Source organism: Schistocerca piceifrons, chromosome 1, assembly GCF_021461385.2.
Source record: "Schistocerca piceifrons isolate TAMUIC-IGC-003096 chromosome 1, iqSchPice1.1, whole genome shotgun sequence".
NCBI lineage: Eukaryota > Metazoa > Arthropoda > Insecta > Orthoptera > Acrididae > Schistocerca > Schistocerca piceifrons.
In genome coordinates this window covers 355,394,356-355,421,801 of record NC_060138.1, presented here as the reverse complement: position 1 = coordinate 355,421,801, position 27,446 = coordinate 355,394,356, and the positions used below count along the sequence as shown (strand labels likewise).

Here is a 27,446-nt window from a genome sequence, read left to right as displayed (position 1 = left end):
TCTTGAGATGTTCTTATTATGCCAGACAGGGTACAGTTGTACAAAGGCTCCATTTGCCTTCCTTATTCGACTCTTTACATCCTCCTTGGCCCCTCCATCTTTACAGACGGTACTTCCTAGATATACAAAGGAGTCTGCTTGTTCCAGTTCCTTTCCATACGCTGTTAGCTTTGCTTGTTTTTCAGATCACGTTCTCACTTCCTTAGTTTTCTGAACATTTATTTTAAGTCCTGCAACTTCTGCTTCCTATTTCAGTCTTTCCGACTTTTCTTCCATGTCAAGCAGTCTTTGCGAGAGCAGACAGTTATCGTCAGCAAAGTCAAGGTCTTCAAGCATGTCTTGCGTTGCCCTCTGAATACCTCTTCTCCTACCATCAACAACTCTTTTTCATTACGCTGTCCAGTACCAAGAAGAACAAGGTAGGTGACAGAGTACATCCCTGCCTCACCCCAGCATTTGTTTGGATAGATTCAATAAGTTTCCCATTGTGTAGCACCCCACATTCATATTCAACATACATGGCTTTAATAATATTTATTATCTTTGATGGTATTCCATATTCTTCCAAGGTATGCCACATATCTCACCTATTAAGAGAGCCAAAAGCATTTTCAAAAACAATAAATGTAAGATAGAGTGTGTTCTGCAGTCTGCTCAAGTATTATACGCAGTGTGTTGATGAGATCGACACAACTTGTGTGTTCTCTAAACTCAGCTTGCTCTTTTCTCTGTCGTGCCTCGACTGAGTCCTTGGTACGATTTAGCATCACTCTACAGAGTACTTGACTTGGTACAGATAGGAGGGTGATGCCTTACCAGTTATTACAGTTGGTACTATCCCCTTTCGTTGACAACTTAATAACCAGCCCTTCTTTCCAATCCTTTGGTATTTTCTCTTCTGATCGTATCTTCTCAAACAACGGATGCAGTAGATTTACGGTGGTGTCAGTGTCTGCTTTTAGCACCTCAGGTGCAATATTATCCATTCCTGGAGCCTTCCCGTTCTTTATCTGTTTGAGAGCTATTTTAATTTCAGTCGTAGTTGGTGTGTTTACATTGATTCTGTCAGTGGCATCTGGAAAATTCCATTACCTCTCCCTCTCTTCAGGTTGCTCTCTGTTTAAAACTTCAGAAAAATGTTCTCTCCACCTTCTAAGTTGGTCTTCTTCTGTCGTCAACAGTCGACCTGTCATTGCTTTTCACAGGTCTGTTATTATTGAAACCTTTTTTGGACAACATCCTAGTGATGAGGTACAGATCTTTTGCATTACCCCTTGCTGTGGCTGTCCCTGGTCTCAGAGCTTGCTCATCCATCCACATTCTCTTATCATTCCTCACAGTACTCATTATTTGAGAGCCAGTAGCTGCATACTCAGCTTGCATTCAAGTTTTCTGCTGTGTTATTTTACTCATATTTAATTTTGCCTTAATCTCCTTCCTACAGCTAATAAAATTCCATGTACGCTCAGACATCCAATCTTTCTTCAAATGGTTTTTAAAGCCAAGGACCTGTTTGTTTATTGCAATAGATGTCCTTAATCTGAGTCCATGTATCAACAACACTATTTTCATCATTTTCCTGTGCTGCTTGGAGAGCGTCGTATCAGTTCCTTAGCTCAGTACAAAAAGCTTCTTGTTTTGCTGTTGTTCTAAGTTTTTCCACATCATATTTTTTGTTCCGTTGTTCGAACTTTCTATTTTTAACCATGATTTTAGTCTAAAATTTGCAACAATAAGGTGGTGGTCACTGCCAACATCAGTCCCACATTTATTTCTCACATTCATCAGCGACCTTCTAAATTTTTTGCTTGGCACTATGTGATCAGTTTGGTTTTCTGTTCTATGATCAGGGGATACCTGTGTAACCTTATGGCAATTCTTGTGTGGGAATAATGTATCTCCAATCACCAAATCGTGACTGGCACAGAAATTTGAAAACATACCCCCATTTTCATTCATTTCTCCGCTAGATTTTGGAGAAATCCAAACACAAGATGGATACACCTTTCTATACTCTGGACCCGCTGGAGAGTGAAATATGCTCACTATTTTTATATACTGTACTTCGCATATTTCGCGACAGTACCTTTTCCGTGAAATGTTTACAAGATGATATTTGTCTTGGCTTCAGTCGTCTAGTGGAAGATCGGCTGCAGAAATGACCTGGTTCAATGCGTTTGCCTCATTTTTGGTGCTTCAAATACCATTTCTTCGAATGTGGTTTCTTCTTAAAGTTTATATAAAAAAATAGTAACATAATTCATTTTTCCTGTTCACTAGCAAATTGTTATGATGGCGACCTGCACATTGTTCTACCGTCAACACACACCAAGAGTTCACTGCCAACTGACTACAGTCAAAGACGACTCCAGCATTAAAGACATTTTACACAACACACAAGCTTCCACTTGTAATCGGTCTCTTTGATATTCCTCGTCACATCTACTAATAGTAATCAGTATGCTGTCACTCTCAAAAATATAAGTAAATTAGTATAAAATAAGGCAAAATACAATTTTAAAAAAATTCGGACAAAAATATAAGAAAACATTTACAATTTGGTATCGACAAATCCGGTAGAAAATAACACATCTCCCAGATCCATTATAAGAGGATGCAGAGCACAGAAGTGGAGTTGGACTTTCATTAACCAAAGGAGTGAAAAAGAGTCTTGTGGAATAGAAACCGGTTTCAGAAAGACTACTGACAGCACGTTTTAAGACAAACGTTTGACATGCCACAGTCATCCAATGCTATGCTCCTACAGAAACCTCAGATACTGAAGAAAAAAGTTTTACGTCTCCTTAAGAGACACCATTAAAAGTACCAGTAAGAGAGACATCTTGATTATTATGGGAGACCTAAATGCAAAAGTCGGAAAGAACAATGAAAGCATAGATCATGTAAAGGGAGTCCATGGTATAGCACTCTTACCTCATATGAAATTGTTAAAAAATACATCATTTTATCGAATACATTTAGCTGACTGCAAAAAATTTTCCTAGTAATTATAAGAAAGAAATTCAGTACATCATATGTGACTTTTCATTACAGAAAAAGAAAGAAATGTAGGTTCATTAGAAAAACTGACTGTTTGCTTTTGGGTCATGGACATTATGTGCAAGGGTTGTATTTCTGAAAGTGTCAGTAAATACAGTTTTCACTTCAGTAGCTTCTTTGTTGCGGTAACATCTATACTTTCATGGATTAGCTTAAAACAAATCCTTGATATATTCATATTTAATCCTTGTAATTGTTCTGGTGAATTGTGTTTTACTGCATTATATTTGTGATGCAAGGAAGATTTAAGAAGCCTATAATGAAAATAAGTGATTTCTTATTTTTCCGGCAGCCTCAGAGCAGGGCCTACAGTACTGCATGTGTAAAGCTTGTAATCAAATGGTCATCGCAGAAAGCAAATTTTTGTATAAAAAGTTTGTAACTGAGTATTTGTTTTATTTATTATATGTGTATTTTGTAATTCATACGAGAAATAAACTGCAGTAGTTAAAAATTTCATGAGTTTTTTTATTTTTCACCTTTTCATTCAGTGGCTTATACAGTTACCTATTGTGTGTGCAAGTATCCAAGTTTGCTGTTGCTCTTTGCATCATTTTACACACAGAAAGGCAGGTCATAGTGCAGGAGTAACTTATTTAAGTGTTAAATGCATCCCAGTTTTTGAAACCAGTATGATTATTTTTATTTCAAAGTTTACAGGCCAGAAGAAAGACTGATTGTTGAAGTAAATCATGTGTAATGGAAATAATACATAAACAGTAATTTCACAACTGAGGCAGTTACAACAAAGACAATAATACCAGGATTTTCTCGAAAAAGAAAAAGAAAAAAAACCCACCTAGAACTAAATGAAGTACAGTTAGGGACTGTTGCAGTAAATACAGCAAAATTAAGAGCTGTCCTATAAATGAGACAATTTTCAGTGTAATAGTTGTAGTAATGCAAAATATAAGATTTGCTCAGCTTTTGTGATTGGTAGCTCATTCTTCAGTAACAAACAAGAAGTGCCATTTGGATTATCAGAGCAAATGAGGTATGAATGTCCTTTACTTTTTCGTACTCCCCCCTCCTCTCTCTCCCTCCTCCCTCCTTCCCCCCCCCCCCCCCTTCCTCCCTCTCTCCATCCCTCCCTCCATCCGTTTCTTTCTTTAAACTGGCCAGTCTGCAGTCATTTTTCCTCTGTTTATAATTACAAGTTCAGTCATTGTGCTTTTAGACAAGTCAATAACTGCATTAATTTATGTGTGTGCTTTTGTTCATTGTGACCAGTTGTATTCTTGTACTAAAGACCTCTCCAGCTTTGTGAATGAAAGTGTATCTTGTCGTTTAGCAAAAAGCTATTGTATAGTTCAAATTTTTGAGCAATATTGGAGTGAAGCTGTGCAATATAAGCCAGTATCATATTTTATCGCACCTTCATAAAAAAATCCATCATGCATTTATTTTACACTGTTTCAGCAGCAAAAAATGTGGTATAATTTTTTCAGCTATTTTGATATAGTTGAAATTTCTGTATGGTATTTTTGGTTGTTTCTTATGTTTTCATGCTTCCTCACATTTTTATAACCATCTTCGTATCAATGTACTTTCTAAACATAGTGCTAGCGCACAATGCAATAGAAAATGCAGCAGTAGACTTGGAAACTGTCATAAAATTATTCAAGACTGTTATTGACGCAGCTTCAGGTCTCTTGACAGAAATGAGCATCGAAACACAGTGTGCAGTGTAATATGAAAGATGACAACAGAAATAATTGGCTCTTTGCCTTTGTATTCATTTGAAACAGCTGATATGGTTGCTTTAGTGAAAAGAGAGGTAGTTACCTTTAATCATTTTTAGTGTTGTGTGAAAATAAATGCAGTGTCTTTTGAGTGAAATTAAATCTCATTTTCAGTCACTACTCTGCCCTGCCTGAAAGGGGGGGGGGGGGGGGGGGAGTGAGAGAGAATTTAAATGAAGTGGTGTCATAAATATATTATGGCAGCAGAATTTTATCTTTCTAATGAAATTGCAATCATTTAGCCAAACACTATTGTACTTGTTGAAAGCTTTAAAGAAATTTCATTGTACCTGCAGAAGAATTATTGTAATATGTATGACATTATACATTCTACAAGAAAATGGCTAAAATAAATCACGAGCTGTTTAAATTTTCTCTTGGAAGGAAATTTATGGGTGATGTTGCTAAAATACATATACTAACATAAATTGCAATACAATGTTTTTTATTGATTTTTTTCAGTATGGATTGTTATGTATTTCCTTTGTATGTGACAATAACATTTTAAATTTTCATTTCAGACATTTTTCATTTTAAGAGGACTTAACGCTGAGATACCTTTGTTACACCAGCTTAATATTTCAAAAAATCTGTGTGTGTGCCTGATTATTTGTTTTTCAGATTCTAATATTGAAACAAGCTTCCCTTAATATATACAGAGTTGGTGTTACTTGTGTGTTACACTAATATGGACTAAGGAAATTGCATATGGCAATGTGTAGGCTCCATTTCTGACACTTTTCCAATAATTATTGACAAGCTCATTTGATTGTATGCCAAATGGGGACATTAACAGTTGCATTGATGGGTCTGGTAAAGCAGTAACCAACCAGATTTATCTCACAATATGTGAAAAATTATGTTCAAAGCAGTGCTTACCACCTCACCTCCTGTTGTATTAAATCAAATTATTTAATCTTGCAATTAAAGCAATATAACTTTCTCTGTCTGTATCTAGAACATCTAATCAACAGTTTGCTCTTTCTGTTCATTTTATTTAATTTTATAGGAGTGATTTTCTAGCTCTTTTTATGCATAATTCAGCTGTTGTCAGTTGTACAGTTTCATGGATATAATAAGTGTCAGCATCATAAATGAATTGTCTGAAATAATTTAACGTCTTGTATTTATTTAAAGGGTAGTGTGGAGCATTGTATGATTGGCGTGCAGCTCTTATCGCAGCTAACATGTGAGATGAATCAGATTTCTGATGTAGATGCAAATCGCTCTCTAACGAAACATCGGAAGATTGCATCGTCTTTCCGAGACACACAGTTGTTTGAAATATTTAGATTGTCGTGTTCTTTATTGGGCACGGCCAGAGAAAACTGTAAAAATCTGAACTTCAATGATGAAGCACAGGTATGTCTCCAATACTGTTTATTTAATTATTACTTTTTATGAGTGCAGACAAAAACTGAGATATTCTTAATAGTAAACTTGCATTTTTGTTTGAACTGATTGTGTGGTGAGACAGTTTAGAAAAGTGTATTTGGCGACCAAACATTTAACACTATTTTTGTTATGTTGCGAAGATGCAATTAATTTGTGTGTGTGTGTGTGTGTGTGTGTGTGTGTGTTTGTGTGTGTGTGTGTATGGGCGCGCGCGCCACTCGTTCGTTCGTTCTACTTGGCCATGAACTCCAATGTATAGCAGTCTTTTTGTTGTGCCTGTGTGTGTCTCATCATCTCCTCTATATAGTGAGTAGTAATAATAATATTGTCATTATTCTGTTGTGGATTCTCCATTGTTTGACATCTAAAGTTTAATGTTTAGTACAGGCTTATTTTTCACTAAGCATTTTGTGCACATCTGTTAAATATGTGTTTATTGGAAATTGATATTAAAGTAAGAATACTAACAACAGAATTAGAACTTTCAACAATCATTGTGTTTTACCTAGACAAGCTACAAATAGACAAGAGACTTTTCTAGTTTCACTTGTTATTCTGCATGCCACCATATAAAAAACAAAAACACTGAATATTAGTATTCTGTGTGAAATTTTTCTCAAAGAATTGTTTTGTATTACTTTTTACTGTTTCCATTTAGCAGTTCTGACAGTCATTTTTGTACCCTGTCAGTCATAAACAGCGCAGTTTTTCTTTCATATTTTTCTGATTACATATACACTACATGATCAAAAGTATCTGGACATCTGGCTGAAAATGACTTAAAAGTTCGTGGCACCCTCCATCGGTAATGCTGGAATTCAGTATGGTGTTGGCCCTCGCATAGCCACAGCTTCCACTCTTGCAGGCATTTGTTCAATGAAGTACTGTAAGGTTTCTTGGGGAATAGCAACTCATTCTTCACGGAATGCTGCACTGAGGAGAGATATCGATGTCGGTTGTTGAGGCCTGGCACAAAGTCGGTGTTCCAAAATATCCCAAAGGTGTTCTACAGGATTCAGGCCAGGCCTCCGTGCAGGCCAGTCCATTACAGGGATGTTATTGTCGTGTAACCATCCTGCCAAAGGCCAAGCCTTATGAACAGGTGCTCGATTGTGTTGAAAGATGCAATCACTATCCCCAAATTGCTCTTCAATAGTGGGAAGCAAGAAGGTGCTTAAAGCATCAATGTAGGCCTGTGCTGTGGCAGTGCCGCGCAAAGCAACAAAGGATGCAAGCCCCCTCCGTGAAAAACACGACCACACCATAACACCACTTCCTCCGAATTTCACTGTTGGCACTACACACACTGGCAGACGATGTTCACCAGGCATTCACTGTACCCACGCGCTGTCATCGAATCATGTGTACCATGATACGTCACTTCACACAATGTTTTTTACAATGTTCAATTGTCCAATATTTACGCTCCTTACACCAAGCGAGGCATTGTTTGGCATTTACCGATGTGATGTGTGGCTTTTGAGCTGTCACTTGACCATGAAATCCAAGTTTTCTCACCTCCCACCTAACTGTCATAGTACTTGTAGTGGACCCTGATGTAGTTTGGAATTCCTGTGTCATGGTCTGGATAGATGTCCGCCTATTACACATTACGATCCTCTTCAATTTTCGGCAGTCTCTGTTAGTCAACAGACAGAATTCAGTCTGTACGCTTTTCTGCTGTACGTGTCCCTTCACGTTTCACTTCACTATCACATTGGAAGCAGTGGACCTAGGGATGTCTAGGAGTGTTCAAATGTTGCGTACAGACATGTGACACAAGTGACACCCAATCACCTGACCACGTTCGAAGTCTGTGAGTTCCATGGAGCGCCCCATTCTGCTCTCTCATGATGTCTAATGACTACTGGGGTTGCTGATAAGGAGTACCTGGCAGTAGGTGGCAGCACAATGCACCTGATTTGAAAAACATTTGTTTTTTGGGGGTTCTGGATACTTTTGATCACGTAATGTATCTGGTTGTCGTATCTGAAAATTACTTCAAACAAATAGTTAGAGAAGACTCAATTTTCTTTCAACTAAGAGGTATTGAAGGTCAGCATTTAGATGTAAATTTCATAAAGCTGTACAGTTCACTTCTCAAAAATACTCGAAAAAATCTGTTTTCAGAGTTTGAGGGATGATGGTATGTGTAAAATGTTTCACTGTGTCACACAGTCATCAGTAGCTGTGTGTTTAATATTCAATAATTGTACTTGTTCCTATATTGAACTTTGTGAATACGTGTGTTTGTGGTACTTTTATACATAGCACAATGAACGGAAGGCCGAATTGGGATGATTGCCAGAATACTAGGAAAGATGGACGTACATAGACATTTTAAGTGAAAACCAAGGTTCAGTAGGTAAGCATGTCATACATTATCAGGGACTGAATACAGGAAAATTGCGCGTAGGGATGCCACCAACTGCTTGGAGGAGCCATCGTGGCTGAGCTGTGGTGGATAGAAGTCCAAAAAATAGGAAAGGAGATTGCAGAAGATGTGTGTGCTGTTGCTCCCGAGGCTGAGTGTGAGCATCCTCTCAAACTCTCATACTGCTTGTGTACCTCAGAACCACATGTGACATTCTTTCCACAATTCTTGGTGGTCGCATCTGGCATAGTCTTGAAGCATGCTCTGTCAGCAATGCTAACTGATGCTATCCGCCTCCGGCCTGAAATACATGGGTGGACAATAATTTTGAATGTGACAGAAATTTCAGTTTTCCATAAATTTTCAGTAAACCCCTTAGTTAGGTGATAGCCTGCACAGAATACTCATTTTCGGGATATTGGAGATGGAAGCAGACAGATTTTCTCTTACTGATGTGGTGGCCATGTAAAGTACATTTTGACAATTTTTTTCTGTACGCTGGATCTAATAATTTATATGAAACAGTTGAATGTAAATTCAACATGCAAATTTGGGGGGGGGGGGGGGAGAGATAGGAAAATTGCTCTTCAGATGGTAACAAAAAGCTCCTGAAGCAGTGGTTTGGCTGTTTTGCCTACTGGAAGGGCAATAATTCTGTGGTCATAACTGCACATGGACAGACAGTAAAATTTTGTGTTGGGAAGCTTTCTGTGGGATTCATCCTCTTACAAGTGTATAAAGAGATGGAATATGGAGGAGGAGAAAAAGACCCAAGTGCCTTGCCCCAATGCTTTACACCAGTACAATAAGTACATGGGGGAGTGGATTCGGCACTAACACTTACTGAACTGTGCAGAGTATCACTGAACTCAAAATGATGGTATCTTCATCTGTTTGGATTCTCTTTAGATTTCTGTGTCATGTATGCACAGCTCTTACATCAGTGAGAAACAAATGACAGCAAAATCTCACTGAAACAATTCCAAGTGTTTTCTGAGAAGAGGAAACTTGGCAGGCCATCATTGGATGCTCAAACAGCCCAGAAGTAGTAGACTGCAGCTCATGTGCCAGTGAACAATGCACAGTATGACAAGTTTTGGCCACTTGGCAGAGTGTCGGTCAAAGGGAATGTAAAATGTTGAACTGTTCTGTGCTGTGTGCCAAAGAGGAATTGTTTTATGACATTTCACTTTTCAGACACAGGAACAAGATTGTAGTACCTATGAGCCTTGTATGGGTAATGTATTTCAGGAAAAAAAAGTAGATCAGTGTTAGACAAGTCCAGATCCATGTAAAATTTTTCATGTGACAATATACATTTACTTTAAGTTACACAATATGTTTTTCTTCATAATATTTTTGTATGTGCCTAATAACGGGTTAATGGAGTGCTCTGTGTGTGTGTGTGTGTGTGTGTGTGTGTGTGTGTGTGTGTGTGTGTGTGTGTACCAACTTCACCTCAAATGTTAACCTGTTAAGTGGGTAGTTCGCGCGCGCGCCTCTTCCACAGTGGGTAATATATGTCAGCGCACACGTTCGCGGTGGTGCTGCGCACTGTTCTCACATTTTCTTTCGCATTTTTATTGTTGAATTTAAATTGATATTGGGTGAAGATGAATAAAATATATTGCAGAAGTTAACAAAACTGTATTTTCACAATATTACATACCATTTTCAGTGTGAAACATTTTAAAACAAGATTCTGCACACAAGGAAACTTTGCATTCTGCGCACCAGTATGAAGTCTCTTTGCGAATGCCTTTTCTCATACACACCACACACCTCCTTGTTGGTCTTTTCTTCGTTGTGGGCGGCAGAAGGTCTGGAAAATGCCTGGGTGTAAGGCGTGTTGCTTTTGGTGTTCGAGGTGGGCGTCCTACTGATGTCCCTTGATGTGGTGAAGATATGGTCAACTGTTCACCAAGACTAATCAGGAAGCTCATTCTACTTTGTTCGCTACCATGCTTCTTGTACAGATTTTATGCATTGTAGCATGCAATGTCCAACAAGTGGCGGAAAAGCTTCTGATAGTATTTTTTCTGCCTGCTTCTGGCCATCTGGTAGCTTTGTAACTGAGAATCGCACCTATCCATGTCCCCCATATTCTTGTTGTAGTCAACGACAACTTGTGGCTTTTGAACGATTCCCTTCTTAGAGTTTACATTTATAAATGTATCGTCAGGGAAGGTGCTGACCATAACGACGTCTCTTTTGTCTTTCCATTTCATTACCATCTGCTTGCCTTTGTACCCTGTTATGTACTCCCCTTTCTTCAGTTTTTCCTTTTTTACAAAGTCAGGGAACCCCTTCCTGCCTTGCCGCATTGTGCCGATAACATCGGTGTTATTGCTGGTTAGTTTGTCCACCAAATCTGTACTGGTGTACCAGTTGTCAAGATAAATGCAGTGGCCTTTCCTGAGTAGATCGTCTGCAAGCTCCAAAACAAATCTAGAGGTTATTTTTTCATCTGGATAGTGGCTACCATAATTAGTGTCCTTTCCAGTGTAAACAAGAAAGCCCCATACATACCCGGAACTGCTTTCACAGAGTTCGTACAATTTGATGCCAAATCTGCTACACTTTGATGGAATATATTGCTTCCATCCAAGCCGTCCTTTCCAGAGCAACAACAATTCGTCAACGGTGATGTTCCTTTCTGGCATGTACACTGATCTGAATTTATGCCGCAGATGCTCCATAATGGGGTGAATTGTGAATAGTTTTCTGCTGATAGTGCCTAGTGGATCATATGAGGTATTGTCAGCAAAGTGGAGGAATTTCAATAGAAGATGAAACTGCTTTTCACTCATCACTTTCCTGAAGAAAGGTGTGTCAACTGATTCCCTCTTTGAAAAGTACATTTTGTGGTCTGGTTTGTGAAGAATTCCTTGAAGTACAAACATTCCAATAAGTGTTTTTACCTCGTCGCGTGTAGTATTCTGCCAACTGTGAACCCTGGAGTGTGCTGCTAAATTGGGATGAGAAGCTATGAACTGTTCTGCATATAAGTTCGTCTGTTCAGCTATCATTGTGCACAAAGCATCATCCACAAAACACATAAAACAACTCATATTTTTGTTTTAGAGGCGCAACTGTACCACTATTACCACTGAACAAATATTGAATACGAACTGAACTAGCACGCGCAAATTCACTAGGTACTGTCTGCTGCAGTAGTGTCTCGTTGTCAGATGTTTCTGAATCGAAGTCACTTTGACTAGCCTCAACATCTGTATCTTGAAAACTTTCAGACTGTCACTGAAGTTATCGTCACTTTCTAAAAGCAGCTTCTCAATCTCCGAATCTGATACACGACTTCTTTTCGCCATTGCAAAAGATCACTCACTAACGCTGCAGTAAACACAGACAAAAAGGCGCGCTTTTGCGGCTGCCTCACAGGACACATTTTCTCGACGCGCGTTCGGGTGGACAGTGTTATAACTAGCCTAGAACACGCTGTGTTGCATGACAAGAGCTGCCATCTAGTGGACGAAGCTCAACTAATACCACATATAAATAAATGGCAGGCCGATAACTCGTCATTCCCACTAGCTACTAGCCACAGAACGCAGTGGAAGGATATATCCGTCGAACCCACTGTGCAATAGCAGAGCATGGACAGATATATCCGTCATACCCACTTAAAGGGTTAAGGAGAAAAAAAACAGTTGCAAAATATCAGTCCCAGCAATTGATCTTGAGCAAAAATTTGGGCTAGAATTCTGATAGTACCCAGTTGTGACCCAAGAGTACAGCTTCTAAACTTTTGTATGCACCAGTTGTGTGTCACTTGCGTTTCCCCACTGCAGTCGCCTAAAGTCCAAGCACAAAGTACTGTACAGCTGATTGACAAGCAGAAAACTCTTATTCATGTGATGTTGAGTGGGTGGGAAGAGGAGGAAGAGGTGGCCACATTATTCTACATCCAGAGTAGTAAGTAATGTGCGAGTATGTAATGTGTCAACCTCATACACACATGTTCAGTATTATTTCAACAGTATTCTCCTATTGATATTTTGTAGCTATATAGATTCCTCAAAATCGAAATTAACAAACCTAAGCAATTGAAGAATGACCATGAAATGAAATTAATGATTTTTGATTTTGCAGATGTACTTCACTTTAACAGTATGAGCTTAAAAATAAAAAAAATTTACGGTGATGTTAATAATTAAATAGTGCTGTGTTACTTCTTTAACAACCATGTTAATTTGTTTCATTCATTTACACTACATTTGCGAACCGCAACATAAAAATATTCAAAATTGAGAGGTCTCTGGCAACAGCTACAGGCTAGAAACTTCGCACTTTGACATAATGAAGGAAGCATGTTACCAATGTAAAAACAGTAATTCACAAACGTCACTCACTCCACTGTGTAGTACTTATCGCTCAAGCAGCTGCAATGGGATGGGGCAATTGGCAAACAGTTGGTGCAGATGAAAGTTTAAAAGCTGTACTTTCAGGCTTAACTGCATAGTGTCAGAATCATGGCCCAAATTTTCACTCGGGGATACATTGCTGTGGGTTCCTGTAGTCATGTCCTAGTTCATGAACCACGGGCAACGTATGAGTGGCCAAGTAAGTGGTCCTGACAGTCGGGATACCAGTTACTTTGGAATAAGGCTCGGCATCTCGGACATATTCTGAGTCGTGGTCACCTTTGTGCTCATACGGCAAAGACTACCAAATCCACCGGTTAGTCCCTCAGCCGTTAGGGGTAAAACCCAATGGGACTCGGGGCAAGTAAGGCTAGCAACCTGCTTCCCTGGTACTTTAAGTATGATGCTGGCAACAATCAGAGCAAAATGCCTCGGACCTTTGGCGGTGACGGAGTCCCACCTCTAACTGACAAACCAGGGACTCCTAAGATACGACTTGGCAAACAAATGGTAATGAGATGGGGAGCTATTAATATCAATGGGGGCTACTCTGGGAAGATGGTAGAGCTGGCAGAGGCTGCAAGTAAGATGGGGCTGGACGTTTTAGCTGTTAGTGACATTCGGGTAAGGGGTGAGAAAGAAGAGGTAGTGGGAGAATACAAGGTCTACCTGTCAGGAGTCAAAGCAGGAATAGCACAATGGGGTGTAGGGCTTTACATCAGGAAAGAAATGGAACCCAGCATAGTAGCAATAAGGTATGTAAATGAACGACTGATGTGGATAGATTTGACAGTGTCTAGGAAGAAAATTAGGATTGTGTCAGTATATTTGCATTGTGAAGGGACAGATCAAGATAAGATGGATAGTTTTTATGAGGCACTCAGTGATGTAGTTGTTAGAGTAAAGGACAAGGACAGTGTTCTGCTCATGGGTGATTTTAACGCCAGGATTGGAAATCGAACAGAAGGGTATGAAAAGGTTATGGGTAAATTTGGAGAGGATATGGAGGCCAACAGGAACGGGAAACAACTCATGGATTTCTGTGCCAGTATGGGCTTAGTAATCACAAACTCCTTTTTTAAACATAAGAACATTCACCGGTATACTTGGGAAGGCAGGGGAACCAGATCTGTCATTGACTATATAACAACAGATCAGGAATTCAGGAAGGCTGTGAGGGACACACGTGTATTCAGGGGATTCTTTGATGACACTGATCATTATTTAATCTGCAGCGAAATTGGGATTGGGAGGCCGAAAGTGCAGGAGGTCAGGTCCGTATGCAGGAGGATAAGAGTGGAGAAACTTCAGGATAAGGGAATCAGGCACAAGTACATAACAGCGATCTCAGAAAGGTACCAGTTAGTTGAGTGTAGTCAATTACAGTCATTGGAAAAGGAATGGACAAGGTACAGGGACACAGTACTAGAAGTGGCTAAAGAATGTCTTGGAACAGTAGTGTGTAAAAGTAGGATGAAGCAAACAGCTTGGTGGAATGATACAGTCAAGGCAGCCTGTAAAAGGAAAAAGGCGTATCAAAAATGGGTACATACTAGAACCCAGGTAGACAGAGAAAGTTATGTTGAAGAAAGAAACAAAGCCAAACAGATAATTGCAGCATCCAAGAAGAAATCGTGGGAAGACTTTGGAAACAGGTTGGAGACTATGGGTCAAGCTGCTGGAAAACCATTCTGGAGTGTAATTAGCAGTCTTCGAAAGGGAGGTAAGAAGGAAATGACAAGTATTTTGGACAGGTCAGGAAAACTGCTGGTGAATCCTGTGGATGCCTTGGGCATATGGAGGGAATATTTTGAAGAGTTGCTCAATGTAGGTGAAAATGCGATCAGTAATGTTTCAGATTTCGAGGTAGAATGGGATAGGAATGATGATGGAAATAGGATCACATTTGAGGAAGTGGAAAAAATGGTCAATAGATTGCAGTGCAATAAAGCGGCTGGGGTGGATGAAATTAAGTCGGAACTCATCAAATACAGTGGAATGTCAGGTCTTAAATGGCTACCCAGGATAATTGAAATGGCCTGGGAGTCGGGACAGGTTCCATCAGACTGGACAAAAGCAGTAATCACACCAATCTGTAAACATGGAAACAGAAAAGATTGTAACAACTACAGAGGTATCTCTTTAATCAGCGTTGTGGGTAAAATCTTCTCAGGTATTGTTGAAAGGAAAGTGCGAGTATTAATTGAGTACCAATTGGATGAAAATCAGTGTGGGTTTAGGCTCTTAGAGGCTGTCAGGACCAGATCTTAGCTTACGGCAAATAATGGAGAAGTGTTATGAGTGGAAAAGGGAATTGTATCTATGCTTTATAGATCTAGAAAAGGCATATGACCGGGTTCCTAGGAGGAAGTTATTGTCTGTTCTACAAGATTATGGAATAGGAGGCAAACTTTTGCAAGCAATTAAAGGTCTTTACATGGATAGTCAGGCAGCAGTTAGAGTTGACGGTAAATTGAGTTCATGGTTCAGAGTAGTTTCAGGGGTAAGACAAGGCTGCAACCTGTCTCCACTGTTGTTCATATTATTTATGGATCATATGTTGAAAACATTAGACTGGTTGGGTGAGATTAAGATATGTGAACACAAAATAAGCAGTCTTGCATATGCGGATGACTTAGTTGTGATGGCAGATTCGGTTGAAAGTTTGCAAAGTAATGTTTCAGATCTAGATCAGAAATGTAAGGACTATGGTATGAAGATTAGCATCTCCAAAACGAAAGTAATGTCAGTGGGAAAGAAATATAAACGGATTGAGTGCCAAATAGGAGGAACAAAGTTAGAACAGGTGGACGGTTTCAAGTACTTAGGATGCATATTCTCACAGGATGGCAACATAGTGAAGGAACTGGAAGCGAGGTGTAGCAAAGCTAATGCAGTGAGCGCTCAGCTACGATATACTCTCTTCTGCAAGAAGGAAGTCAATACCAAGACTAAGTTATCTGTGCACCGTTCAATCTTTCAACCAACTTTGTTGTATGGGAGCGAAAGCTGGGTGGATTCAGGTTACCTTATCAACAAGGTTGAGGTTACGGATATGAAAGTAGCTAGGATGATTGCAGGTACTAGTAGATGGGAACAATGGCAGGAGGGTGTCCACAATGAGGAAATCAAAGAAAAACTGGGAATGAACTCTATAGATGTAGCAGTCAGGGCGAACAGGTTTAGATGGTGGGGTCATGTTACACGCATGGGAGAAGCAAGGTTACCCAAGAGACTCGTGGATTCAGCAGTAGAGAGTAAGAGGAGTCGGGGCAGATCGAGGAGAAGGTACCTGGATTCGGTTAAGAATGATTTTGAAGTAATAGGTTTAACATCAGAAGAGGCACCAATGTTAGCACTGAATAGGGGATTATGGAGGAACTGTATAAGGGGGGCTGTGCTCCAGACTGAACGCTGAAAGGCATAATCAGTCTTTGATGATGATGATGATGATGATACATTGCTGGTGCTGATGTATTGCAGGTGTTCATTTTTCATCTTAAAATATGAGGTCAAGCTGGTGATGTGTGCTTGTTGGACTAACATATGATGAGCAAGGTTGTGAGGGGTGTTAAAGATACATTCTAGCTCATTAACAGTGTTAGAATATTGCTACAAAACTGAGAGAGCATCATCACATAGTTAAACAAAGTCAAAAATCTAATTAACAAACACAAACTGAATGAAGTGAAAATGAAAGCAAGGGGAGAAGCATTCAATCAATCTGAAAGTAAAATTTTGGTAACTAATCCAAATAAGTCATAAGAGATTCTGTGACCCTAGCGATACAAAAACAAAATGTTCCAGAGAGAATATAGAAATACTGAATTCAGTCTATGAATTTTTTTCATCTCAAAAGATTGTAATACAGTCTTCCTTTCAATCATTTGCACAAACACTGAAATAGGTGAAATTGAGATAGAACTAACTCTTGATGGTGCTCTGAAAGAATGAAGTAAATACTATAAGGATAACCTCCAAAAGCTCAACCCCCCCCCCCCCCCCCACCCAAAAAAAAACACCTCTAATCTGTGAGTTCTATATCAGAGACAGGGAGGCCTCAAAAATGTATCTTGGTGTGAACCATCCTTGGAACATTGCTTTACTCCAAATTACTTAGGAGGAACATTGAACCACTCTTCTCCTTCAGACACTGCTGCTCCAATGCCACAGAGAAACCCAGTGCTCATGATAACATCTTCAGAAGGTCAAGAGGCACAAACAAGGAAGCTAACAATTCTTTGCCCCTTGCTATTATGCATCAGACCACGCTTCCTCTGTTTGGTGTAACTCACCTCATACCAAAACAGCAGACTCCGCTGTGAGCAAAGCTTGCAAGGTGATTACAAGTTGCTTAAAACCTACACCTATTGAGGAGCTTAACTGGATTGCCAACACCATACTTCCAAATATTTGTCAGAAAGCTACTCCTGACTATGAATGACTGAAGGCCAAGAACATTGAAGTTCACCCACAGTTTCACCATGGACTATCTCGTACCTTAGTGTAGGCTAAAATCTAGGAAAAATTTCCATCATATAGTAGATCCTTTGAAACAATTATGCAAGATTTTTATATGGAAATTTGTACAACATGATTGTATGGAACCTTGAGAGCACCTTCTAGGGCCAGCCACAATGAGGAGGGCGGTTGTTTGATGGAGGACTGCTTAAGAACTGGTGTCAGTAGGGCGAAGACCCCCTTACTACGATGCATGACCTTATGCTTGCAAATGATGATGCCCTACAGTGATGGGCAAACTCATTTACTGGTTCACTGATGATCATTCCTTTTCGGAAAATATTTTTACCTGCTCACTATCATTTTTATTCAGTTGTGCTTGCTACATCGATTTAAAATAAAGTTCTAGAAAAAATACGAAGTATCCACAAGTATTACTTCTGCATGATAAATTCATTGATTACCTTATGTAGGCATGTTGTTTATTTCAATTTCATTAACCAAATGTTTACTCAGAAAGCATCACATTAGTCAGCTGATGTGATGTTCTTGTGATTGCTAGCCACATAGGGGAAGGCCATAGCAGGCTGAATGAGGTTACGAATTGTGGAACCTGTTAACGACCCAGCTTGGACAATCCCAATTGTCATTCACTTTAGTGGGAAATTTTCATGGGCTTTTTTAGCGTTATATAACTAGAAGTAAACTGTTGTCTGTCAAACCAACATAGCAGTTTTGCTTTACAATGAGCTGGTGTGTAAATTAACTGCAAAATAAAGTGGCATAATATCTGTGTGGAAAGTAAAAATTCATTTGGAGATATCACATCTTCTGACTCAGGAGCTGAGAAATTGCGTACTAAAATTTGAAGCTTCGTGTCAGCAATGAGGACAGCTAATAAATATGCTGGGAGATTGTCAGAACTTTGTAAGTGAAAAGAAACAATATTTGAACTCCATCACACATCATTGCTTTGGAGATTCTTGCAATTGGAAAAGATAATGAGTTCGTGATCACTAGTTAGTTGAAGGGGTCCCTAAAGTTCATGTGTGGAATCACTCCTCACTTATTTAAGAAAGATAACTTTTGAGTGACCCAAGACAGCCATTAAGAGGTGAATGTGAAACCTATATGAAATTCAGCACTAAATAGGTATTAATGTACTGAATCCTCTCTGGTCATAATTTTTTTCCATTTGATCAAAAAATTAATTTTCTGTATAGAAATTGGAAAATAGGTTATTTATTGATAACTGAGATAAATTTAGGAAATTAGAATTTTGGACTTTAAACTAACACTTGTCCATGATGGCCTAGTGAGTGACAAAATTTATTTTCACGTAAACGCTTCATTATTTTTATTGCCCTAATGAAGTTCATAAATATCACAATCCAGTTGCAAAAGGTTTGCTTCTGTATCATAGCCGTATGATTCATGATCACTGCCTGGAATAGTTCTTACTCTTCATTAGAACATAGTCCATCATCACTGTCAGACATTGCAATATTCAATCTCGTCAGAATTTTTGTTTCGCAGTCACTCAGTGATGCCAGCACTGATTCATCAGATATATAGCTATTGATTTTTCTTATGTGTTTTAGTTTGCTCTTTCTTCTCCCATATCATGTTATAATTCATGCTTGCAACATTGCAAGTAAAAGAGCTACATGGTGGTTACCTACTACGTGCTATAACTGTTCCGTGTAACTTGAGAGTCACAAAGCTATTATTCAAATAAATGCTAATATAAATGAGAATAATTGCAATTATTTGGGATATGTATGAATTAGAATACTCACAGAATACCAGCAATATTTTTCCCTTCTTATGATACAAAATAAATATGGAAAAACAATTAGTCAAGTAACAGCTCAGTAGACACTTCAACATGTGCTTCGCAATGGATATGATATGATAACATAAATGATAATTAATAACCTGCCAACAACAGGAAAGCGCTGCCATATTTAAACTTGGATCTTACAGTCGTTAACAAAGGTCCATTCTCAGTCACTTACAGAAAATAACAACAAAACTGGTATGTGACTTCGAAGTCACATGGGGCTGTAGTGGTTTAAAATATGGATTTTACACAAAAATGTATTCGAAAAGTTCACTACTAGCTCAATGCTCATAATTCTACATACAAATTTCAGTCATTTAACTTACTATGGAAAAAGGCAGAACATAGATTTGTTGAATGGCTTTTTAGTTAAATCATTAATTTCTATCACAACAGCATAAAATATGATCACTTTTAGAGGTATGCGTGTTTCCAGAACAGTTCAGTAGCAATTTTAATGGCCAGAAGATGATGTGACTTACCAAACGAAAGCGCTGGCGTGTTGATAGACACACAAACATACACACAAAATTCAAGCTTTTGCAACCAACGGTTGCTTCATCAGGAAAGAGGGAAGGAGAGGGAAAGACGAAAGGATGTGGGTTTTAGGGGAGAGGGTAAGGAGGAGTCATTCCAATCCCGGGAGCGGAAAGACTTACCTTAGGGGGGGAAAAAGGGACAGGTATACACTCGTGCGCGCGCGCGCACACACACACACACACACACACACACACACACACACACACACACACACATATATATATCCATCCGCACATATACAGACACAAGCAGACATATGTAAAGGCAATGAGTTCAGGCAGAGATGTCAGTCGAGGCAGAAGTACAGAGACAGAGATGTTGTTGAATGACAGGTGAGGTATTAGCGGCAGCAACTTGAAATTAGCGGAGGTTGAGGCCTGGTGGGTAATGGGAAGAGAGGATATATTGAAGGGCAAGTTCCCATCTCCGGAGTTCGGATAGGTTGGTGTTAGTGGGAAGTATCCAGATAACCTGGACGGTGTAACACTGTGCCAAGATGTGCTGGTCGTGCACCAAGGCATGTTTAGCCACAGGGTGATCCTCTTTACCAGCAAACACTGTCTGCCTGTGTCTGTTCATGCGAATGGACAGTTTGTTGCTGGTCATTCACACATGGCTCTGCCTTTGATCGTGTACACCTTCCGGGTTACAGGACTGGAGTAGGTGGTGGTGGGATGGTGCATGGGACAGGTTTTACACCGGGGGCAGTTACAAGGGTAGGAGCCAGGGGGTAGGGAAGGTGGTTTGGGGATTTCAAAGGGATGAACCAAGAGGTTACGAGGGTTAGGTGGACGGCGGAAAGACACTCTTGGTGGAGTGGGGAGGATTTCATGAAGGATGGATCTCATTTCAGGGCAGGATTTGAGGAAGTCGTATCCCTGCTGGAGAGCCACATTCAGAGTCTGATCCAGTCCCGGAAAGTATCCTGTCACAAGTGGGGCACTTTTGGGGTTCTTCTGTGGGAGGTTCTGGGTTTGAAGGGATAAGGAAGTGGCCTTGGTTATTTGCTTCTGTACCAGGTCGGGAGGGTAGTTGCGGGATGCGAAAACTGTTGTCAGGTTGTTGGTGTAATGGTTCAGGGATTCAGGACTGGAGCAGATTCGTTTGCCACGAAGACCTAGGCTGTAGGGAAGGGACCATTTGATATGGAATGGGTAGCAGCTGTCATAATGGAGGTACTGTTGCTTGTTGGTGGGTTTGATGTGGACCGATGTGTGAAGCTCACCATTGGACAGATGGAGGTCAACGTCAAGGAAAGTGGCATGGGATTTGGAGTAGGACCAGGTGAATCTGATGGAACCAAAAGAGTTGAGGTTGGAGAGGAAATTCTGGATTTTCCTGCACAGGCGCAGTTGTCGCGTATGAGTAGTACCTTCTCCTGCTTCTGGATACAGAAGTGTGGTTGTCAGCTGTCTTGCTTGTCTCTTGTCTTCACTAGTTTTATGTATCCTATATTTAATTTTATGTCACAAAACAGCAAGTTATTAGCAAATAGGCAATAAAGAGAGCAAATTTTCTGAAGAGTTCTTGTTCTCCTGGTTACAAATAATCCCATCCAGTATTAATTGTCAACTGGGAACAGGAGAGGCACCACAGGACATTTTAATTTCCCCTGTCCTGAATATAGTTTGATGGCATCCATTACAAAATATACACGTTTGAATTCCACAGAACGAAATACAGTAACATGCAATAGAAGAATACTGTGTGAAGAGGCATGGCACTGCACTTTGGCTCACCTATGACCAAATAACATGTCTTACATTTCCTTGAACATATATATTTTATGTATCGGACTGTTCAGAAAGATGTGTGCTACAAAATGAAAAGTCCCATCTCAAACGCTCGCGGGAGGGCAGGGGGGGGGGGGGGGGGGCACTATCTACTATTGCCGTGGTTCGGAAGTATTGTAAATTCGGGGCTGATGCACAGAGCAATCTGAGTTGTAGTGGAGAGATGGAGTAGTCTCCATGTGACTAGTGTTTCCGTTTAGTGATTTTGCTGTTTTCTGTTCGTTTACTGCTCTTACATCAAATAAAAATGGAACGGATTTCTGTGGCCAGGAGCTGTCAAGTGAATTAAAATACATTCACATAATTACGGTTTGTTACAGAAATTTGGCTTCTTTTTTTAGTCTTTTCCACTGAGGCAGTCAATTTCTTTGAAACGAGGTGTTTAATTCCACACTATTGGCTAGTTTCAACTGTTCACTGCATTTTCAAGTACATGTTTTCATCTTCTAGCACGTATGGCGTTATGTCATAACAAAGAACCAAACATGAGATAATACAGTACTGATTCTCCAAGAAAATTTACATTCTGAAAACCACACTGAAAAGCTTAATATCATGCCAAGGCCTACTTCATTGGGAATCTAGACTTACAAATGTGCACTTTAAGCTGAATTATGCATTTTAGTATGGTTCACAAAATTCCGATGCTCTTGGAGGATTCTCTGATGTCTTGTTTCTTTTATGACATAATGTAAGATATTTTTGTGTTTTACATGTGCGAACGTACGGGCTTCTTACGTTGTCGTAGCTGCGCAAGCTCACTGACACCTGTTATATGGTGCTCCTTGGCAGCTGCTGGAACGAGCCTGTTTCTAACAGGTCGCAGGAAAATATTGTGATTGGTGGTTTGGAAAGCGGTACTTTTAAAGTAAATTCTCTTTTACGCAAGATGAACTATGTGCAAGAATGTACGATGAATTTCTTAAATCACAGAGGGCTTGACTCTCATTCAAAAATCAACTCTTTGATGATGAGCCATTTAGAAGAATTTCTAGCCCAGAACATCAGACATTTGTGTCATTAATAAAAATATTACGGGCACATTTGTGTTATGCATCATAAAGTGTAACACGTTAAAAAAAGATCAACATTATATGTGAAACCTTAGCTTCTCTCGCAGCTTATTAATCTTCGAGACCATTATTATATGTGAAAGCTTTGATTTTCTTGTAGCAACTCTATGTATATTAATTTAAACCATTAACTTTTCCAATTTGTGTATTTGTGCTACTCAACAGCGATGTTTCTATTGGTTGGCTACATCACGTGTCCTATGCTCTGAATATCTGCTGCCATTGTCTGGCAAGATCAGGTGACATGAGCTATGACTGTCTTATAAAAGCGCATTGCAATCTCGATATCGATGTTTCGGAAAGTAACATGCAGTGTTTAGTGAAATTTGAGTTTAAACTTTCACAATACAAAAATATGCAGCATACATGTTACTGTACATCAAAGGTCTTTCCAAAACATGTTTTTCCCCCTCTCAGTTTTGTTTCCTAAAGTGCCAAAAAATTCTACACTGGTGTATAAAACCATAACCATTCAAATAACTGATAAGTTTTACAGTTCCGATGGAAAGTACACTGTCACTTAACATGGAAGAAGTGTATTTTCAACTGGGAGAAAGTGTATTTTCAACTGGGAGAAAGTGTATTTTTAACTGGGAAAAATCTAGGAATTTTTTTTCCTTGTCTGCTTGTACACCCTGATACAGAAGCGAAATATGTGTAACCACACCCACAGAAATCACAACAAATTTCATAGCTGTGCAATTATTATTATTTCTTTTCGTTTATGTATGAAGATAGTAACTGTTCTCGAAAGAACAGATACCATTGATGACCATGCAGCTTCTCTAGAATAAATTAAATTAATTGAAACCCTCAGCTACTGACAGGTGTTGTTGATATTCCTCGATAGGGACAGCTGAAAATGTGTCCCCCCAACCGGGACTCGAACCCGGGTTCTCCTGCTTACATGGCGAACACACTATCCATCTGAGCGACAGAGGACACAGGTGAATAGTGTGACTGCAGGGACTTAGCACTTGCACGCTTCCCATGAGACCTGCATACCCAATTCTCAAGAAGCCTCTTGGAAAAAAAGGGGGCCATCTTATAATCAATGTCAATCTATACTTGGGCAAATATGGTATTTTATACAACATAATATTTTATGTCACATAAATATAAAAAAGTTGTACTGGAACAAGGAATAAGTGACTGCCCAAAAAAGAACAGTATCAAGGAGGGAACAAGAAATGAAGGAACCAGACTGAGCAATGAGACCGAGGCAGGAGTAAGACTGGCAGAAGCGAATGGTGAACAATCATTCTTGGCAATGATATCAATGGTGAACAAAGTGAACGACTGTTCTCAGGAAAGATACCAACTGCGACCGAATGACTGACTGCGACTGAAATGAACAGTGAATGACAGTTCCTTAGAAGCTATTCCTCGGTCTTTCTGGTTCACTTTTGTGAACTCTTTCATTTTACACATTACATGATACCATAGGTGTGGTCCAATTTTGGACACGTCATCTGATTTGCAAATTTGATTGTTGATATTTCTGAATTACTTGTGCATACTGCAAAGGTAGGCTTCTGACTCAAGTAAATTTAAAAATGGAATTGAAAATCAACTTACATATTTAAATAGGTACTGTTTGTGGTTAGTGGGTTTAATGTGGACAGTGGTGTGAATGGAGCTATCAGAGAGGTGGTCAATCTCAAGGAAGGTGGCATGCTGGCTTGAGGCAGAGGTGAAGTGTGTGGGAGAAAAGCCATTGAGGTTGTGAAGGAGTGAGGATGGGGTCTTGTGGCCCTGAGTCTATATCATGAAGTAGGTCAATGAGTCTGAACCAGACCAGAGTTTGGGATCTTGTGAAGCTAGTAGGGTTTCCTCTAGATGGCCCATATACTTGTTGGCGTAGGAGAGTAACATGTGGGTGCCCATAGCTGTGCTGCAGATTTGCTTTTATACCTTCACTGCCTCAAAACCCAGGGCACCCGGATGGTGCCCTCCACTATCAGCTTTTCTGAACTGCATGAATGGGAGCTAACCTTAAAACACATTCACTACTCCCAAAATTATCCTGGCCTCAACCTACGATCACTTACTGTCCCCACACACTCCATCCAACATTTCCAACCCCGTTGTCCTATTACCTACTCCCAGTTCACATCCCCTCGCTCTCATTGTGCAAGTTTTTTGCCCATGCACTCACCAATCTTTTCCCCTCCCTGCTCCTCTCTATTTCCAATCCCTGTGCCCCTCCCCTCCCTCAAACTTTTGATGCTGTTCCTGGCAGGCTTGCCCTGCACACTCTGCCAGACAGTGCTCTTCTCTTTGCAACCTGTACCCTGCTATCCCTCCCCCTTCCCTGCCCCACTATACTGCTCTTTTGTTCAACGGAACAACCACAGTCTGACCAGAGCACTCTGAGACATCACTCAGGAGTGCATGAGGTGTGCCTGCTTGTGTGAATGTTTGTGTATGTTTTTCTTTTCTCTTCTGAAGAAGACTGACCAAAAGCTCAGTATGTAACAGTCTTTTTGTTCTGCCTATCTGCTACTAGAAATGGGATCTTTACGGTGAGTAGCTGACTATCCTTTCCATAACTGTTGATATTCCAACCTGGAATGTCCATTGTTTTATTTTCCAGTAAATATGTTAACAATATATTGAGTACAGAAATTATTAAGTAATATAACAAATGCAAGAAACATACACCAACATAATCTGTGTTTATAACCGCATACTGTACTGCACTACTGGACCAAAAACTGGTTCTTACAAGGGAACCTCCCCATCGCACCCCCCTCAGATTTAGTTATAAGTTGGCACTGTGGATAGGCCTTGATAAACTGAACACAGATCAATTGAGAAAACAGGAAGAAGTTGTGTGGAACTGTGAAAAAATAAGCAAAATATACAAACTGAGTAGTCCATGGGCAACGTATGCAACATAATGGACAGCGTGAGGTTAGAAGCGCTGTGGTCCCGTGGTAGCGTGAGCAGCTGCGGAACAAGAGGTCCTTGGTTCAAGTCTTCCCTAGACTGAAAATTTTACTTTCTTTATTTTTGCATAGTTATTATCTGTCCGTTCGTTCATTGGCATCTCTGTTCACTGTAATAAGTTTAGTGTCTGTGTTTTGCGACCGCATCGCAAAACCGTGCGATTAGTAGACGAAAGGACGTGCCTCTCCAATGGGAACAGAAAACATTTGATCGCAAGGTCATAGGTCAACTGATTCCTCCACAGGAAAACACATCTGATATATTCTATACGACACTGGTGACGGCATGTGCATCACATGACAGGAATATGTTGTCGACCCACCTAACTTGTACACTTGGTGAATGGGTAAAAATATTCTTCTACCTTGCCCGATTTAGGTTTTCTTGTGGATGTGATAATCACTCCCAAAAAAGTGATGAAAACATCAGAGTTTGTCACATAAATTGAAAATAAAAAATTAAATTTTTCACTCGATGGAAGATTTGAACCAAAGACCTTTCATTCCGCAGTTACTCACGAGACCACGGTGCTCCGGCTTTCCCATTGTCCTTAATGTTGCATATCTTCCCTTGAACTACTCAGTTTGTATATTTTGCTTATTTTTTCACAGTTCCACACAACTTCTTCCTGTTTTCTCAATTGATCTGTGTTCAGTTTTTCAAGGCCATCCACTGTGCCAACTTATAACTAAATCTGAGGGAGGTGCGATGGGGAGGTTCCCTTGTTAGTGATTCTCTGTGGTAGGTAAGGTCTTCTTTCAGGTAAGGTCACGTCCCCGACCAGAAGTACGGCTCGTTCTTCAGTTTACAGACCACACCACATGCCTGTGAAAAGTATGGGTCATTCCTGTTTCCATGAAAGTCCATCAGACAGATGTACATAATTACAACCACGTATCTCCAATGTCAGCCTATCGTAGTATTATTCATAAAAATTATGTGAGATTTCATAACACAGTCCTTGTGAAACTCTACTTGGTTCGTTCATTGGTGAAATATGGGATTCCCTTACTAGTTCCAAACTTTAATATAGTGAACAAATTACAAGTTACTGAATATCGGATTAGATTTTTAACTGGATTCAAAGCTTGCTAGCAGATATTCTCAATAGGAGAAAATCGACAGATGGAAAAGATAATTTTGGGAGAACACCAGTAGTGTATTACACAACCTTTATTGTTTACAGTATACATAAATTATCTGGTTGACAATCTCAGAAGGTCCATTCCTGTTCATAGATAGTGATATTATCAGTAGGAAGATTGCAATGCCACAAGACAAGCGAAATACAGAAGACTGATGATTGGTGCAGGGGTTGACAATTGCCCGGGAACGTACAAAGATGGCCCAGAAAGTAATGCACCTCTTTTTTTTTCTTCAATAGTTCTTTATTGAACATAATGAGAATTATACACATGAAAAAATGGTGTTTTATCTACACATCCTGTTTTTCCACATAATCTCCATCCCATTCTATGGCCTTCCTCCAGCTCGAAACAAGGGCGTGTATGCCCTGTCCATACCAATACTTGTCCTGGTGATGGAGCCAGTGCTTCACTGTGTGAATCCAGGTTTCCCCTCCTGTCACAATCTGGGACAAGAAGGCCTCCCCCTCAGCTTCAAAACATTGCATCAAGTAAATACAAATGCTTTTTCTGTGTGATTTGTGATCCACCAGTAGACACTTTGGGACCCATATTGCACTCACATTTGAATATATAACACTGCGGATAATGACATCCACACTTCCTTTGCTGACTGAAAGATGCAGCGCCAACAACCGAGTCGTAATCTGTCTGCAGGTTTGCCACAAGTTCTGGAAATCAGGGGA

General features: G+C 39.8%; 1 protein-coding gene across 4 annotated transcripts in view; it reads left to right on the top strand.

Moving 5' to 3' along the window:
* The window catches only part of LOC124784582 (exportin-7), a 247,235-nt gene that overhangs the window by 19,607 nt on the left and 200,182 nt on the right, over positions 1-27,446 (top strand). For all 4 annotated transcript variants that reach the window (XM_047254115.1, XM_047254113.1, XM_047254114.1 and 1 more), the window contains exon 4: positions 5,940-6,164. In XM_047254115.1, the coding sequence (XP_047110071.1) occupies positions 5,940-6,164 (225 nt within the window). The remainder of the gene's footprint in view (positions 1-5,939; positions 6,165-27,446) is intronic.